The sequence below is a fragment of the Anser brachyrhynchus genome (assembly GCF_964034855.1).
Source record: "Anser brachyrhynchus genome assembly, chromosome: 1".
NCBI classification, from domain to species: Eukaryota; Metazoa; Chordata; class Aves; order Anseriformes; family Anatidae; genus Anser; species Anser brachyrhynchus.
The window spans coordinates 144,302,645-144,315,524 of NC_137694.1; the positions used below are offsets into that span (position 1 = coordinate 144,302,645).

Below are 12,880 nucleotides of genomic sequence, written 5' to 3' on the forward strand. Positions count from 1 at the left end.
AAGGAACAGCTAGTCCATATAGAAAAAAAATTTGCACTTCTTTAACATTAACTTGACCATTTCTTTTTCATGCTATAGTTTCAGCAGAGAGGAAAAAACACAGTGACAAAATGATAAAAGTGGAACATAATTTCATTTTATTACTATTTCTTAAAAAAAAAAAAAAAGAAAAAAGTACAACTTTTCTGTAACTGAGGCTTTTCAAGAAGAAGTGTTCGTATGGCACTTCTGAAATCATTTTGGCCTACTAGTAAAAAAAAAAAAAATCCTTCCATAACACCAGTTGTAACATCCCTGAGATCACAGCTTTCCAAAGATTTCTGAATGAAAATATTTAATTTCATTTTTATTTAGTGTATATGGAGACCTATTTTTCAAAACAATATTAATCAAAAATATTTTATCATTGTGGAAAGCACATTTTTTACTCATGTATAAAAAACAGTGAAACTGAAGCTTTTATAGGCAGAAAAGCAATATTCTGTCAGCTGTACAGTATAAACTGAATTTTATGGTGTTTACAGAATTTAGCTTTAAACAGTGCAGCAACTCTAGAAGGGTAAATATTATCTGTTACCTAGCATAACCAATAAGCATAGTAAAAATTACAAAGTATTTCAAATACATTCATTTGTTAGGTCCCATCTTCCCTCCCTTTTTTCCTTTAACCTATGCTGTACTTGCAAATCAGAAATTGCTGACTTACAGAAGAGTGGTTTTAGGTAAAAATAAATACTGAAAAATTTATTTAAGACATGGAAAGAAAGAGGATAGGAAATCGAGGGTGAGAATGTTTTGAAGCATCTATCAAGCAAGACAAGGGAAGATAACACACTTGAAAATGCCTCAAGGTCCTAGGGTAAATTAAACACAGATAATTACAATAAGTAATTTTGAGGATAGTTACTGACATCATAGCAGTAATGTAATAAGACACTTATTGTGTCAATATATACAATTAAAAACTCAGAGCTTCCTCTATATATTCTCATGGTCGTGTCACTGGAATGACTGAGGTTTCAGAAAGGACTTAAATGGCAGCAGGCACTGTAAAAGAAAATATAAAGTGCAAAACACTGAGATTCTCCTAAAGTAGCAACATATTTGCACAGATGTATTCAAGGGAATAACGTGTATTTTTTAAATCAAAAAATAAAAATTCTATGTAGTAGACTTTGTCCTTTCATCAAGTAATGCTAGGAAAAGCACATGGAACATTATCAGTGCAAAATACTTTTTTTGTATATGTTTCAGATTAAATATAAACAGTGGTGACTGGTAAGCAATACAGGCTCGAACAACAAATAGCACAAGAGAGCACTACAACTCTCACTGTAGCTCTGAGAGTAAGCTCTCATTACTTAAGAAGTTCAGACAAATAAGACCAAAATACAAACAAATTGACACTTTTTGTTTTGCCACTAAAATGTCACCTATGACTCCGGTAATGAGAGAGAATGCATTAATCCAAAGCCATCTTAGAATTACTGTTGGTTGCTCTGGCAGACCTTTAACAGTCATTCAAAAGACTTGAGAAGAAAATTTATTCTTAAAACGAAGGTAGAAAACCCGCACTGGAAGTATTAAAAAATAATTTACGACAAAGTTGCTCAGTAGAAGTCAGCACTAAACAGAAACTACCAGTTCAAGGTTCAATAAAGCTTAGGTTTGGTCTCAGTTTCCATCTGAATGTCCTCATGTTATTCTAAAATCGTCCAATTTAGGCTTGCTAATACACAAAGTTAACGTATACCCAATTCTGTTACCTGGGAGAGACTAGAAAACAGGGCCCGGATAGCTACCCTAAGGTGTCTAATCATGCTGCACAAGTTTTGTAGACAAAGTATGCTTAACGAAATCATATGAGCAAATATCGTATTAATGAAGCTATTGTCACAGCAGACAAATGGAAGCAGGCCACAGCATAAGAAAATAAGGCTAACGAGTTATAATGTAAATTCCAATTAAATAATAAAAATTCTTTTCTGATTAAATAATACAAATCAACTTCCATCTGCACCTTTTAAAGTCAGTCTAAATACTGTTTCAAATGTTAGCTACAAACAGGATTTGTGTACTTCAAGTCACCCTTTTTCCCTCCAGAAAGGTTAAAAGTCCACAAAAAAAAATCCCAGCCCATACTGTATAGTAGTATCTGTCCCTCTCAGCAGAGTTCTAGTGGTACCAGTTCAAAAATATATCAGTCCTGCAGCAGACATTTATATGTTTTTGTCTCCAACTAGTTTGTTACGTGTTGTCCATGTGAACATAACATGCCCTCATAGAAGATCCCGTTACTGCTGTACAGGTCTGGTAGGTGTAAGCATCACCCCAGGTTGATCCATTACGTCTTCTGTGAGATACACCCATACAATCCAAATTTGCAGCTACTGATTTTTTAACTTAACATTTCCACTGCTACAATATTTCTGTTTGTTTACATTCATTATCAGAATAGCTACCAAAGCCAATCCAACCGCTACGCTTGGAGGGCCACAAGGACTGAACTCCTGAGCAATTCCAGAAAGGAGCGGGGCAATTATACGTCCCACTGATGTCACAGACTGTCCAACACCCAGGAGCGTACCACTGGCCTCATTCCCACCGATGGTCAGTTCAAGATCAATGATGCAAGTACGACCTATAGTAGTTGAAAAGGCTAAGAAGGTAGAAGACAAAATGACCATCCACATGCTAAGCGCTGATGCATACAGGAGAATCAACGTGCAGGTAAAAGTGCTGGAGTGCAACAGAAGTCTGTAAGTGTTGTGCTGATACAGTCTTGTTATTGGTCCAAGCAGACAACCAGCCAGGACTCCGAGCGAACTGCTATAGCTCATTAGGTATCCAGAGAACAAGGGTTTCACCCCAAATCTCTCCTCCAAGGCCAGACTAAAATTACTATGGTACAGCAGTATAGTAACAGACATCAGTAACCGCACCAAAAATATATCCCACAAGTCAGAACATGCAATTCCTTTAATCCTCTTCAGCACTTTCACAATTTGGACCCACGGAGACTGGAAAGGACTATCACTTGCCACAGTTCCATTAGTTACTGATTTCAACTGCAGGTCACAATTTGGTTTTGCTGTGATGCTGTCTGTCCTTTTCTTCCCTTGTTTTTGTTTCCTATTGCCGGTGTTTTCTTCACTCCAGGGTAGCATCCAGACAAGACCTAAATAGATCAAAAAATTAGTTGATTTTATTCAATAGCATTAATGGTAAGTTTACTGTTAGTGTAAAAAATAAATTTAAAAAAATGACTTCAACAATCATTTCACTTTAAAAAATTACAAAGATTACCGGTATTATTCACAGTTCAGTTTTAAATATGGTGAAAGCAAGGAATGAAAACACAAACACTGAGATGACACCCTCACAACATATTAATCTAAAGACTGAAGCCAAAATTCTGATTTCCAGTTGTCATCTTTGGGCACATACAAAATTTTCATTCCAGTGTCTGACTATAAAAGCAATGTACACAATGTAATGGAGAAGCAACTGGAAGTTAACTGTTTCAAAATTCCTGCTCTTCCACACAGGCTCAAATTCAAAGGGTACTATTAATATACAGAACATGTGTGCCATAAATAATAAAAGCCACCGTGAATTCCAGGTGTTACAAATGACAAAAATATACAAGAGTAGGGAGTGAAGGAACACAAAATGCAAAATGTGACAAAACTTACCAGCATTCAGAAGGAAGATAGAAGCACAGATGAAAGAAGTTTGATAAAAGCCATCTTTCAACTCTGTAAGGTAGCCACCAACAACAGGTCCCAGAATGAAGCCCACACTGGAGGCTGCATTGAACCGTCCCATTACTAAAGGGCGGTCTCTCTCAGAAACCAAATCAGAAAGCAGGGCTTTAGAGATGGAGAGCGTGTGTTTGAAAATACCTGCAACATATTATTAAAAAAATGTGTATAGCTTAAACCAAAAGATTAAAAATTCCAGATGCTATATGAAGAATCAATATTAAAAAATCTGTATGATTAGTATGTTTAATATTCCACAAACAAAAAGTTCTTCTCAAAATCGTGAGAATGAATTTGTAGAGGTGTTTCCATTAGCAGGGTTCAGCTGGTGCTGTTGGATGATGCTGTGTAGTTATCCACATGCCACCACTTCTCTAGTAGCAATTCTTATGCTGAAAGTACAGAGAATTTAAATTGCAAAATGCCAAGTGCTTACTCACCTACAGGGACTCTAGAAATGGCAAACAGGTACACAGTGGTAGACATTCCAAGAATGAAGTAACCCAGTGCACTGAGAAGAATACAAGCAAGCAGGGAATACCGTCTTCCTACTATATCACTCCAGCAGCCCTACAAAAAAGAAGGAATTTAAGAACATTTTATAACATTTAACTAGGTACAATGCACAATCAGTATGTCTAAATTAAACTGAGAAAAGAATTAAAAGGACTGTCAGTGAACGCTTAATAAGCTTATTACACAAGTTTCCTACGTGCTTGAAGTCTGAAAGTGACAAGCAGAGTTCTGCCCTGCCGGCAGTGCAGCTGCTGAAACTATGCTTCTATTTAATATTATGTATAAAGCTTTAAAAAATATATTCTTCTTTTTAAAAATACAATCCTGCAATAAACACCCTCAAATACTATTGATGGTGGCCCTCTGAAAATGTCATCACAACCAACCACAAATATTTGGTTGCAACAATGGTTGCTGTGGAGTAGACACTTGCTGAGCATCCTAAAACAAATGGTCTTAGGTAGGAGTTTGTCACCTGAGAGTGGACAAGTAGGAATTATGAGAAAGTCAAACAGTGAACTTATACATAGTATATTTATAAATCAGCTAGTTTCCAAACAGGAAGTAGGTCTGTAAGAATGTAGGTACTGGTCTTGCAGTTCAAAGAAAATGCCACAAAATTACAGAAGTGAGTTATCCCAGGTGGCCTGCATAACAAACTCTGAAACACTTTTTCATAAGATGCTCAAAATCTGCTCTCTTGAGAGCTATAAGGTACCAGGGTAATAATATTAAAGGTGTTCCTGGTTAAATGCAGGTATCTAAGGTATTGATAGGTAAAGTGTGAATTCATGAAGTTTGGGCTTGACAAGCCTTAGAACTTTTTTTTCTGTCAGGATGTAAGAAAAAACAAGAAAAAAAAACGCAAACAAAAACTAAACAGAGCTCAAAGACACACTGCATGAGTATAGGCCATATGACAGATTACAAGACACTGCTTATGAAGCAGGGAAAGCAAGCTCTAGATAACAGGATTATGAAAAGCTGACTCATGAGACTACTTTTTTAGAAAGGCTACTGCACTGAAGAAAACTGCTTTACTAACATCAACGTTGGAGACAACCCTGTGTGACTGACACCAAATCTGAATTCTAGCTTTGGTCTAAAGACTTCATTCTATTTAGAAATGTTCTGAAGGATCTAGGTATTTGCTTTAAGTGAAACAAAAAGGCAAAAAACACATGGTACCTTCAAACCAAAAATGCTTACATGAACACTATAAACATTTTCAAAATTTCAAGAAATGTTATTATTAACCTAATTCTCTTTTTTTTCCCATAAAATCCATAGAAATACCAATGTACTTTAAAAAGCAGTGTTAGAACTCACCACAAATGTGCTGGAAAATAGCTGCATTATACCATAGAGAGATCCTAGAACAAACAAGTAAAATACCAACAGGAAAAATTATTATTATTATTATGTTATGAAAAGTGAACAAAATCTTAGATGAGGAAACATGAGAAAGATTCTAGGAATAATTTACTGAAAGAAGAGGGAACGGAACAAACCAATGATGAAGTTTAGACTGCAAGGGAAATAGTTTCAGGAGTAAAAAAGTAAAGCAACTGCTGATCAAACTTACACAGCTATGTAATGTAGAAGGATGTTGCTTTGCATGGCGTATTAAGCAAAAGAGATCTTGGCATTTATAACTCCTTTCTCAGAATCAGGAGAGGATTTCATTACTGGAAGGCTGTAATTACTTTCCACTTGGCACTTCAACCTATTCCACACCATAGAAGCCCTGAAGAAACCACAGACCCTACTCTTTCATTTTAGAGGCTGAGTTTAGCGCAGTTAGTGACAGAAGAGAAGCAGCAAAGAAAAGCACAGAGAAACATTTGCCAAATTCTTTCTTTTACAAGAATACATCTCAAAATCTATTTTTTTTAAGTTTAAATCAAAGCAGACTGTTGAAATGCAAACGTATTTTTGATAAACTGCTGCTTAAAATAATATTGCCACCTCAGAGCAGAACTAAATTATTTCACAAAAAGTGCTTTCATCCAAAATAAAAAATCAAGGTAATAAAAAAAAATTAATAACAAAACCCAAGTCAACCACACATGGCAATGAAGAATATCACACTTGTATCATAGCAAACCATAAACAGTATCATAATATATAAATAAGAACCTCAGAACCATGGAACTTCATCTTACCAGTTAATTTGTAAGATACAACTCCAAAATTTCAGAATTTACTCGTTAATATTACTTAAAGATGATAAATATTTTTTTTGCCAAAAGGCACCTGCAAGGAATTTAATCAAATGGGAAGCAATCAAGAGCACTGGAAAGCTTGGGAGAACCAGCTGTAGAAGTACTGTTTGGAAAGCCTGCAAATAACAATAAAAATAAAAGCTACAGCTCTGGATCCCAGAATTGCTGAGCTGTGAATTCTTGGATGCTGGAAAAGCACCTGTATTATTATTATTATTATTATTATATGTACAGTATATGTATTATTATTATTATAATACCAAGTATTATTGCAAGACCTTCCTTCTTCTTGCCAATAATGCACTTTCCCAGGCAAATGCTTTAGGCTACTGACAGGATGTGAGGTTGGACGGGTCTCTGGATCTAACGCAGCATGGTTTTCCTTACATTTTTATTTGGAATTTGTCATTACTTTTTATCATGCTACTAGCAAGGAAGAATTACACTTCAATGTCCAATTTGCAGGAAAGCATATTCCAGTTCATATTATCTTATTCTTTGGTAAATCAGTTGACTACTGCAACTCACCTATTATTCCAGCAACTGTAGGACTTGCTCCTAGAGATTTGATATGAAGGTTCATTAAAGGAACAACCATACTCACACCAAACAAATCCTGAAAAGAAGGCAGGAAAAGTTTTAGGAACTGATCACTTCTACGAAGATGGTAGCAACCTGGCTTAACAACAGTCAGTCAGTAATTCAAAAGTTTTAAATGATTTCTGCATCAGTACAAGATTAAAAGAAAAGTCTTCATGGCTAATGTAGTATGTTGTAACCTCTGCAGCATACCCTGTATGTACAGAATTATAAACACAGAAGCTGAAAGATAAAGGATTGCCTCACACAGTAGTGAAAACTACAAAAACATCAGTACATTCCCCCCTCCAGATACAAACATTCTGAAGATACATATATAAACATTGCATTTGAATATATATTAAGGGAATACTTGCCTGTTTAACAAAAAAGTACTTGGCGCTAGTAGTTTAAATTCAAAGTGGTCTGTCATTTCAGTCGCCTAAATACTTTTTACTTGCGCAGAGGGAGTGTATTTAGAAAATCTACAGTACTTTAACTCTGAACCAGGATGGGGCAGAAGCTAAGATAGATCTGAGCCTACCCAAATACTGTCTTTCTGTATAACTGAAGAAGTATAAAGGCAGAAACATGAAAAAAAACACATAGAGCAAAGCATAAGTAGAAAACTTCTTGTAAGAGGAGGGCAAAGGACATTGCCCATCCTGAACAGTACAAGGATTTCCTACTCAGTCCTTTTGACTTTTTATCTTTTGTTAAGCTAACCACATTAACCCAGTAGTGCTTTCACTATACGCTGCTGGTACAAGTCTTTTATCAGAGCTGAAGCTTACAAAGGAGAGCTACTGAAGCAAGATCACCTTTTATCACTGACTGCTGAAGCTGAAGTAGACTAGTTGTTCATAGTATGCCCACAGTCAGAATAACTGCAACAACGCATGCCACTGAGTAAATTCAAACAGTCTAAGTCTCTTATGATGATTGAAAATAAGACTTAGAAAGTTAAAATGGCCCACATGACCTACAAACATCATCAGTAAAACAGTAACAGGGCTCAAAAAGCTATTCCAAGCACTGGTTTATAGAATCATAGAAAAACAGAATAATCCCCTTGGAAGGGACCTCAGGAGGTTTCTAGTCCAGTCCCCAGCAGAGCCAGCTCTGAAGTCAGACCTGGTAACTCAAGGCTTTAACCAGTCATGCCTTGAAAACTTGAGGTTCTGACTGCGTACAGGACCTGTGTCCCTCTTACTCTTGCCATGCACTACCCCGTGGAGTCCTGCTCCATCTTCTTGTATCTCCTTGCTGACACAGGAAAGGCTGCTGCCAGGTTCCTCCTCAGCCTCTTCTCACGGTGCAAGTGCTCCACCTCTCCAGCCACCCTGGTGGCCCAGGAAGCTCCCTCCGACCTGGACACAGTATTTCAGATGCATTCTCACAAGTGCTGAGTGAACTAACATCACTTCTTTGTTCACACAGCCCAGGATGCTGTTGACTGCCTGTCTACCAGGGCACACTACTAGCTTATATTCAGCTCACTCCCCACCAGGGCCTTATCAGAAGAGCTACTCCCCTGTCTGTATATTTGGAAGGGGTTGTTTCCTGCCAAGAACAAGACTTAGCAGTTGTCCTCATTCGGTTTCATAAGGCTACTGTCAGCTCATCCATCCAACCCACCTAGTTCCCCCCTGGATGGCACCCCTGCCTTAAACTGCACCCCCTACTTAGATGTCATCTGCAAACACGAAGAGACTGCAGTCTGCCACCTTGCTGAGGTCAGGGATAAAGATGTTAAAGAGTCTGGGTCTCAGAATGCATCCTGGTAGTACTCGACTTGTCGTAGGCACGCAGGTCGGGCAAGACCCATTGAACGCTATTCTTTAATAGGCAGTTATTTTGTCATTTCGCATATAATTTATCATGTCAAATGACAACATTGCATTTGCTTGGTTACAGGAAACTTGCATAACAGGTAACAGCTCTTTATTATACTTCACCACACCCTACACCATTAAAATTATACTCATTTTTTGCTTGGTTGCAGTGTGTACTCAAACCTTCGTGTCAGCAAGGTATTACTGAGAAGGTATTAAGAAGCAGCGTGTGTTATAATGCACTTTTGCTTGGAATATTAGTTCCAGGACTAAAACCAGGTAGATTGTTTCTACTGCCTGGGCTAAAGGTAAATAACAGAGTATAGCTACATTTCACAGTGCAAATTTGTACCAATGTTGTATTCATTTTCCATGTTACCCCCTTTAATTTTAAATTAAATTGTCCTGTTTCCCAAGGCTTGTAAACTACAGAAAGCAAATCTGTTTTTCCACTGTGACTTTTCTTTAAAAAACAGATGGTTTTTGAGTTCATAATAAGCACTAGTAGTTCAAGGAAGCAAAGAACTGTTTTGATATACGTACAACAAGACTAAATTTTAATGGTGATACGCTATTCTGTTGCATTCGCTGGATGCAACCCATACCAAGCCAGGCCATATGACTGATCACAGCGGAGAAACATCCCAGCTGCTGCAGACCGCTGCTTCAGCAAGCGTTCACACTCCAGAAAGCAGCTAAGCCATGCACCTTGAACGTGGCAACCTCGTCTGCAGCGCAAGGGGGGCACCCAACACCAGCTCAGGCCCTGCCGCAGGCTCGGTGGGAGCACCGGGGGTTTTGACCGGGTGCCCGAGGAAAGAGAAAGGGAGACAGAAAACCAATTTCTGATTAACCTCAGGCTTTGCAGCGCCTCCCAAGCACCTGAAGGACCCTAACGGAGAAGCGCCCTCTGCCACCACCAGCGCCGCCCCTCCGGCGGCAGACCCGGCAGAGGGCCCCAGAGCCGCGGGGCGGGGAGGGCTTCATTTCCCCTCGCCCGGCGCAGCCACCCGCCGCCCCACGGCCGCCGCTTACCAGGAAGCCCACCGCGTAAAGGCACCGCACGAAGCGGGCGGACGCCGCCGGGCCAGCCGCAGCTCCCCGGCCTCCATCTTCCTCCATGGGGCCGGCGGCTGCCCGGCGCCCCGCAGCGGCCGCGATGGGCGTGCGCAGTGCCGCCGGGGCGGCCGCAAAATGGCGGCGCGGAGGGGTCAGTCAGGGCAGTCCTCCGAGTGCCGTCGTGTAAACCTCGGCGGTTTTTTATTTCTTATTTTAGCGAGGGTATTTGTGTTTCCTCTCCTCCAAGCGAGGAATCAGGGTTCCTTCAGTTTTTGGAGGGAGTCCCGGCCTTCCTCTCGTCACCTGCAGGAATTTGCCCTTTCTGCCTCTCTCTGCGTGTTTGTAGAGAGTTTCGCAACGTGTCAGTGTCGCCCCAGCAAAGTAGAAACGCCTTGATAGGGAGGGGGAGAGGAGGAGATATTTCTTTGGAGATGACTTTTAATTTCTGCCTTTGGAGGCAGAAGTATGCCCCAGCAGCATGGTGATGGTCCCCGGCACAGTCCTGCTGGCCGCTGTAGGAAGACAGCTTTTAAACTTGTTTGCCTCGGGTTCTGCCTCCCTCACGTGGAAGTGTCCCTGTTCTACTACCACTGCTGGTGTTTGGCTCTCACAGGGTTAAATCTGCTTGCTTCACGTGTTTCTGATGGCAAAGTGCTTTCCTGCCATGCGACATGCAAAACTGGCTGGAGGTTGTAGTGCAGCCAAGGGAGGTGGTCATCCTAGTTTCTTTTTAGGGTGTATCTAGTTGTGCTGCATTTCTCCTAAAGTCAGAGATACATAAAATTCTGGACCAGTACCCTATTTCAGAAGTATTTTCATCCAAAGAAGTAAAACAACATTCTTAAATCTCTGAGAAGCATAGATGGAAGTGGTTATCACGTGCAAAATATTGTTATATTGGAGGCGGCAGAGATTGTATAGCTGCTGATCTACAAAAGGGGCACAGTTTTAAATGTTAAAAAAATAAATAAAGAATACTGATTTATGAAACAGGACATCTTAAAATTTGTTTTTCATTAGTAGTAAGAACAAAAAAGTTCATAAAAGTTTGAGAACGTCAGTTATTATTTAATTAATGGGATAACTTCACCTCTGTCTTCATGCTTAAAGAAGAAATAAATACCACAGGGCTGAGGGTCTTCAACAGAGTTAGTTCACGAAACAGGAGAAGGGAATGTCATTTTTCTCGTGATTCTGAAGAACTAAGCTACCAAAAAAAAAAAAAAAAAAAGCTGGAAAGCAAGAAATATTCTTAAATATGCAGCTTATTTATAAGATACCAAAAAGGATAGCCTAGTGTATGCATAGGGACAAAGATGCTATCAGTATCTCAAATAACTCGGTTGTTTAATATCCCAGTGGCAGTAATATTTTATAGTTGGCTTAACCAGTGCTCTCTATTAATTTAGCTCTCTAAGGCTATTCATTTACTTTGAATAACAAGGCCTCTCAGAATAATGATTCTTTTAAAATTTTGGATGTAGCATTGATGGGGATCACGGTTACATACAGTTGCTCTGAAGTGAAACAAAATGATTAGAGGATATTGAAATATTAGAATATCATGGGAATTGACACTACACTGTGTCTGCTCAATATTTCACTAATTTTGGTCATTTTAACTTTGATAGAAGAAATGGAAAAAGCCTGAAGGCTTTTTAAGGAAAAATATTAAAGAGGTGGATGATTACAAGATGTTGCAAGGATTTAGATAATATTCCTGGGTTATAAGACAGATCATGTCTTGTCCTAACACCAAGCCCAACTGAAAATTTTGAGATTCTGTCTAAATGTCAGTCTCTGCTACAAGTCTCAGAAGGCAGAGTTAGCAATTCTGCATTATTTTCAGATTTGGAATATCCAAACAATCATAATGGGGACAAAATATTGTTGGCAGCCATGAATTCCTTGACATTAAGAACTGTTTCTTGGTTTTGCGTACTATTTTCAGCTATCCCCATGCAGAATGGCTCGTAAAGCTGACAAAACCCAGTTTTTGGTTGCTTCAATAGCATTTTCAGTGCCAACTGTTCACGGAGAAAAACAAACAAACAAAAACACACACACACACAAAAAAAACAAACAACATGCAAACTTGATCAGGTTATTTATATATATATATGCATCTGTATATTTTTACATCATGTGTAAGGAAAGGGCATTAATGTATAATAACATGGTGAAGATTTCTGTTGCCTTTGAATTGAAGGTAGATGGTTCCCACTACCTCAGAACATCCCATTCATGTTCCGTCATTTCAATTACAATATTTAAGATAAAGGCTCCCAAATAAAGAATGGCATGACTGATAAGGGACTTGACTAGCACAGAATTAAAGGAATAAAATATAATGACCATTTATCACAATCTTAAGGAAAATAGAAACAGTCTAATGTGATATCTTTTGAGGGCAGAATTACATAGTTGGTTGATACTGCCAATGTTATACACTTATATTGCTGTAACGTATTTGTCTTTTTACTGGATTTTTTTTTGATTAAAACAGTAGAACAATACATGCTCAGAAATGGCCATCAGCATGTGGATTCAGAATTTTTCGATACCCCTCCAGACTGTAATTGTGAATGAAGAATCTTCTCTGAGGAAGAGGTGCATCTAGATGGGTCCGCTCATTTCTTACCCTTTTTTCATGACTTGGAAGAAACTATAGTATCAAAATTATTAATATTATGGGCAACACAGTGACCAGGAAAATTGTGCGTACCACTGGTACAATACAATCTGAGTACTCAGCTTTCATGATATTTTAGTGTTCTAAATATAAAGACAGCTATAAACAAAGCATGAGGGCCACGCTAAGGGGGTGCATATCTCTGTTGTAGCAGCCAGTGATTATGAAATAAACTTGGTAGTCATATTAAATAATCAGGAAGAATAAGTT

General features: G+C 38.7%; 2 protein-coding genes across 2 annotated transcripts in view; one reads left to right on the plus strand and one right to left on the minus strand.

The window, feature by feature from the left end:
- The window catches only part of TMEM182 (transmembrane protein 182), a 49,238-nt gene that overhangs the window by 3,017 nt on the left and 33,341 nt on the right, over nt 1-12,880 (plus strand). The gene's annotated exons all lie outside the window — the stretch shown is intronic.
- Nucleotides 116-10,974, minus strand: MFSD9 (major facilitator superfamily domain containing 9). Its single transcript, XM_080603654.1, has 6 exons — nt 9,955-10,974; nt 7,034-7,121; nt 5,610-5,653; nt 4,205-4,334; nt 3,696-3,905; nt 116-3,178 (listed from the first exon to the last, which is right to left on the minus strand). Exons 1-6 carry the CDS (start codon nt 10,039-10,041, stop codon nt 2,388-2,390), a joined length of 1,350 nt encoding a protein of 449 aa, XP_080459780.1. The 5' UTR covers nt 10,042-10,974; the 3' UTR covers nt 116-2,387.

Coding starts and splice junctions, on each gene's coding strand:
- MFSD9 (XM_080603654.1), bottom strand. CDS start 10,041: ATGGAGGAAGATGGAGGCCGGGGAGCTGCGGCTGGCCCGGCGGCGTCC. Junction 5,654..7,033: donor TACAGTTGCTGGAATAATAG/GTGAGTTGCAGT, acceptor TGTTTGTTCTAG/GATCTCTCTATGGTATAATG. Junction 4,335..5,609: donor TATTTTCCAGCACATTTGTG/GTGAGTTCTAAC, acceptor TCTTTTTTGTAG/GGCTGCTGGAGTGATATAGT.